A 6,000-nucleotide genomic window follows, 5' to 3' on the forward strand; every position below is an offset into this window, starting at 1 on the left:
ATGCAGCACCGTTCACCACCAGTGTTCTCACACTCAGTGTTAATTTCATACAGCCCTATCTCCCTGAAAATCTGGAAACATTACTGTGTTTCCAGACAATTTCAGCTCTACCAGAGTTTACAGCTGGAAATTTTCTTTCCATAACTTGTTGTGGCATCTCTCAGGCATTGTTTTCTGGTTGTAGGAGGAGTTTGTGAGTAAGGATCCCAACTTGCTTGCAGGACAGACTGTAGTTCAAATAAAGCATGTCCCTGCAGACAGTGCCTAGACCCTCCTGAAAAGCTAATTCTTATAAACCCATAGAAACCAGAGCTACACTCCTGAAGTGAGAAAAATTGCTTATAAAGACAGTCTAAGCCATGCATGCAAGTAAAGCAAATTAAGGAATTCATCACTACTTCCCAGCTGCAAAGCAGAATTTCAGCCGTTCTGAGAAAAGCAGGGCTCCATCATGTGTAGTGGTTTCTTGGGAAAACAAACAGTGTAACTCTCATCACCCCAGCTCCTCCTTCTCCCCCCAAGGTTTTGCTGACCACAACATCATATGGTGTGGAGTATCCCTCTGGTCAGCTGGGATCAGATGTCCCCTCCTAAACTGTTGAGCAGCTCTGGCTGCTCAAAGAGAAGGCCTTAATACTGTGTAAGCACTGCTCAGTCTTAGCTTAAATGGGGGTTGTGTGTGTGTGTTATCAACATTGTTTTCACCAAAAATCCAAAACATAGCACCACACAAACATCTATAAGGAAAATTAACCCTTTCCCAGCCAAAACCAGTAGAGAGGGCATCCAAACATTGTACCTGCATAAAACCACCATAATCTATTTTGTTTCCAGTTTCCACATACAGGTTGCTGGCGACCTTCACCTACATCTGGAAGGCTGTCCTCCTTGTTCTTAGTAAACTAAAATATAAGCCCACTTCGTGTATGGCCCAACTCAGAAAGTTTCAGAAATAACTTTTTTCCTCTGGTGTCCTATTACCCAAAGGTGGCACTTTCCTAAAGAGCCTCCTTGCCTTCTATTTACAGAGACCCTTCTCTAGCACAGTGACTGTAATGAAGTCCCAGGTTACTTTCTTTCATTAGCTCTAATCACAGACAGCATAAGGCTATTTCCCACTGTGAGGGTGATGTGCTCATGACAGGTGTAATGAGGCCACAGGGACTCTATTTGAACCCAAGACATGAATAAATTAGGAAAGCATAAGAAAAGTGCCTCATGCTGTTGTCCAATCAGATTATGAGTTAGGTCTGGTGGAGCTGAATATACCTTACTGCAATCTCAAAGAATCACAATGCAAATTAAGTGCAAAGGGTATTGTCAAATTCCTTATAAACACATTTAATTAGTGACCTTGTTAAACACTTCCCAGATGGCTACCTTCTGCAAAAAACAAATTATTCCCCTGTAGGTGATTTCAAATGTTTTAACTTCCCCAAAAACTTGTGCAAAGCAATTAATCCAGCATGATGAAGGGCTCTGTTTCTCCAGTAAACTTACATCTGTCCCTTCTGCCACCAGGGAGGACGATTTTGCAATGTCACCTACTTTCCATGCTTTGTACAAAACTGACAGCCACTTTCAGAGTCCTGAACTGCTGCCTCAGTGTCTCATGTTTTTGGTGTAGCACTTCATGCATGGTGGTGCCACCTGTGTCCAAATCTCATGGTCCCTCAGATACCAGAGGCAGGAGGATGGGAAAAGAGGAGGAGCACCAACTGTCCAAGCAAGATCCTTCCAGAAACCTCAGAAAGGAAAGAGTCACTCCAAAATGGAGCATTTTAAACTCCTAGGTTAAAAAAACACATTGGTGCAGTCTTCAAACAGAAGAAATGAGCTGTCAAAATGTGTAAATATTATAAAGTGTATGGTTTTTCTTAAATCATTAGCTCATCTAGGCAGTGCACACATTCACTCTCTGGAATGCATTAATATCCATTCAACAAGGGAGAAAACACTGGATACAGTCAAACATTAGACACAGTGTTCTACAAAATTCTTCTATTTCTGCAGATTTTCTGATCATCTTCATTGTCTATGATGCTGCTTCCACACACTGCACTTGAATACTTAATTCAGAAAAAGACTATGTCTACCTGTAAGCACTTTTTGACTAATCTGTTTCCATTAGACATAAATAAAGTTTCTTAATTTATATGATTAAATGAATGGCCTGGTAGACAAAGGAAGAGCAGTTGTTATTATCTACCTAGTCTTCAGGAAGGCTTTCAACACTGCCTCTCACAAGATTTTCACAAAGAAGGCAATAAAATATGGGCTGGATGAGAAGACAGAGAAGTGGAGTGGAAAGTGGCCAGGCCCAGAGGGTGCTGATCAATGGCATGAAGTTTAGTTGAAGGTCAGCAGCTACTGATCTACCCTAAAGGTTAATGCTAGGTCCAATCCTGTTCAACATCTTCACTGATGATCTGGATGATGGGGCAGAATGTATCCTTTCAACCTCAACAATACTGAGATTCTATGAAAATCAATTCCCATACTGTTTACTGAGTCTTGCATAATGTTGCATGGTCTTGCATAACCAGATACATTTAATTTCCTACTTTGTAGGTTTTTTAATAAAATCTTTTCACCTTCATGCTGCCAGTTTAAATCCAACTAGCTGCATGGGTAATTGAAAATGTTTCTATGAAATGAATGAAATGATTATGCAACAGCCTTTGTAAAACAAATTAATTTCTTAAGAGACTGGATCCACAAGTAACTTAGGCAATGGGAACTCCACAGCCTGCTCCTAGAAGTCTTGACTTTTTATTTCCCATAGGTATAGGAAAAGTTAGTCTCCTTAAACACTGGCTGCTCACAGCATACAGATAAAAGCTATCTGTTAGAGAGGAATCACTGAAAAGAGAGTGCATCCCATACCCTTTGGACTTCCTCAGTTGCCAACAGGAGAAAACAATTCTTTGACAAAATCTGAGCTCGTCTTTTGCTGTGGTTGCTTTAGTGATGGTAGCCCAGAGGAATAAAAGTAGCTAGTAATAAATAATCAAATAACTCTCTTCAATCAGTATTTAAGCCCAGTATGGAAATAATGAGGCCCAACATGACTTCTGTTTACCTTAAGTTACCAAAAGAGCTCCCCTATACATGAGGGTAAAGGAATTAACACAGCAAACAAAAATAATGGTGTTGGGAGTACAGACACTGTATCACCTGTTGGTGTAAACCCCTAAATTGCATAGATATATTTAGCTCAAAATCTACTGGGAATTAAATAGAATGTCATAAAAGAAAAAATAAATCCCCATCTTTCATTAATCTGAGCCAGGTTGCAGAGGGGATCTGCCTGTTGCCCACATTGGATTTTTGCAGGACAATAGCAAAACAGAAAAATGTCTATTTAGAGAATTTATTTATGGTATTATTAACAGATGCAGGGAGGATTAGCCTATAAAACTGGCTGCCCATATCTGTTTTTAATCTTTTGATAAAAATTTCTTTATTTTCTTCATTCCTGGGTGATACCTATTGGAAAAAAAACCCAAACAAACAGTGGTCTGAGCTGCTTCCCATGCTCATTCTAAGTGGGTTAAACTGCTGTGGAGAAGAGTATCTTTTTCTGCTTCTAAGTTTGCTCTTTGTCCAAAACAAATTATCAGGAAAAGAGGTAGAAGAAGTGGGTCTGGTTTTCCAGAGAAAATCTAAAGGAATTTTTTGCCTGTTGAAACTATTCACTAGTGTATTAATTTATAACTACTGCAGCTGGACTACAGCCTATTACAGGAGATAAACCTCAACCTGACTCCACACCCTTTTAGTCAGTGGGATTATAATGACAGAAAACAGGTGTATATGTAGGGAAAGGAAAGGATACTGCTTATCATACCAAGTTTATGACCAATTTCCATCAGATGTGTTCATTGCTGGTACTTTGTGATGCGCAGCAGGTGAGTTTAGCAGCATAAATAATTTGGGAAGTGGGTGTTTGGCAACTGATTTGTGACTCTTAAGATGAGCATCTGGGTGAGTAGCTCATTAACTGAAACCTTCAAGAAAGCTGAGGTATACCAGCTCCCATAACATTTCTCCCACAGAAGAAATATCAATATTCTAAGAGACACAAATCCTATAAAATATTTATGGACTGAAGTGACTTGAGGGGTTTCTTTGTCTATGCATGTTTTTCTTCTACACTTTAAATTTAATGTTATTATGATGTATATAAAATACAAGAACCATACTTTACAAGATGCTCCAGATACAAAATAAACTGTATATTATCATATAATTTAGTTAATTTAAGAGATAATTAAGTTTTCAACTTAACTCTTTCAACTTTCAACTGCTTTTTTTAAATATTACTTGCAATTAATTTTAAATTAGCTTCCAGTTTCTAAATTTCATGTATCGTATCAGAAGAATAATTTATTGTAGTTGGTCCCTATTTAAACCAAGATAAAATTTGCCTCTGAATTACTGCATTTCATTTAGTTATGGAGTTCAAGCTCTTGACTTACTTTACCTTATATTCTCACGTTAGGATTTGGAATATTTTGGAAACTTGTGAAAATTAAATCTGCTGATGGAACTGCACTTCCAAAAGAAAAATCTAATAAAGGATTGATTATGCTTTCTCCAAATATCTCCAAGGATTTGACTGATTGCTCTGAGTTTGGAAACAGATCCTGTTCTGAGAACTTTAGGTCAGCAGGAGTACGAGGGGTAATGTATTTATTCATAACAGCAGTCTTCATTCTCACCATCTTTGGGAATCTAGCCATAATCATTTCCATCTCATATTTCAAGCAGCTCCATTCTCCAACCAATTTCCTCATCTTATCCATGGCTGTAACAGATTTTCTGATGGGCTTTGCCATTATGCCCTACAGCATGGTGAGGTCAGTAGAGAACTGCTGGGTTTTTGGGATTATATTCTGCAAGGTTCATTACAGTTTTGACCTGATGCTCAGTTTAGTTTCCATTTTCCATCTTTGTTCCATTGCTGTGGATCGCTTTTACGCAATCTGCCACCCTCTGCATTACCCCAGCACCATGACTCCAGCAGCCATAAAACAAATCGTGGCTCTGTGCTGGGCAATGCCTGCTGCTTTTGCTTTTGGTGTGGTTTTCTCAGAAGCTTATGCTTCTGGAATTGAGGGCTATGAAATGCTGATTAAATGCTCAGGCTTGTGCCCAATTGTGTTCAACAAACTGTGGGGGGCTTTTTTATTTATAGTCGGTTTATTTGGTCCTGCTTGCATTATGATAGGGATTTATGTTAAAATTTTTACTGTCTCCCAAAGGCACACATTGGAATTGAGCCAGGCACACAGGCTCACAAAAAATAATAAGAAACATGAACTTTCTAAGAATAAAGACAGGAAAGCTGCTAAGACTTTGAGTATTGTTATGCTGGGTTTCTTAATATGCTGGTTTCCTTGTTTTTTTGCAATCTTAATTGATCCATTTTTAAATTTTTCCACTCCTTTGTCTCTGTTTGATTCTCTAAACTGGTTTGGATATCTAAATTCTTTCTGCAATCCATTAATATATGGATTTTTCTATCCATGGTTTCGGAAAACATTTAAATATATCTTAGAAGGCAAAATATTAAATACACATTTTCGGACAATAAAAATTTTATCTGAAGATCAGTCACAGTAATAGACTGTGAATAGTAAGAGTAACTCTAGAAATGAAGAAGAAACAGTGGATTACTGAATATTCATGTTTCAGTATGAGTGTAATATGAATTGTATGAGTCAGTCCCATAGAATTACTTTTAATTTCAGAAATTACTTACATACAGCCCATAAACTCAGTATTTCACCTAATCTTGTATTTATGCAGCTTGTCTTTCTTAGGGTTCATTCTTAATAACCCTAAACTTAATGTATCCCAGGCTCATATAGTGATAAATTTGTCACCTTTTTGTGAAGGGGGCATTAGCAGAGGTATAGTCTCTTGCTATTCCCAAGCAAGTAGAATGAGAGTATAATTTTGGCTTGAAGTTGATCTTTTCCCCTGAAAACAACA

The 6,000-nt window shown here is 38.0% G+C and overlaps 1 protein-coding gene across 1 annotated transcript; it reads left to right on the forward strand.

The window, feature by feature from the left end:
- The first annotated feature begins 4,590 nt into the window (after positions 1-4,590).
- Positions 4,591-5,628, forward strand: LOC116994597 (trace amine-associated receptor 2). The gene has a single exon (XM_033056424.1). The coding sequence runs from the start codon at positions 4,591-4,593 to the stop codon at positions 5,626-5,628; it is 1,038 nt and encodes a 345-aa protein (XP_032912315.1).
- The last annotated feature ends 372 nt before the right edge of the window (positions 5,629-6,000 follow it).

The sequence above is a fragment of the Catharus ustulatus genome, chromosome 3 (assembly GCF_009819885.2).
Source record: "Catharus ustulatus isolate bCatUst1 chromosome 3, bCatUst1.pri.v2, whole genome shotgun sequence".
Lineage (NCBI taxonomy): Eukaryota > Metazoa > Chordata > Aves > Passeriformes > Turdidae > Catharus > Catharus ustulatus.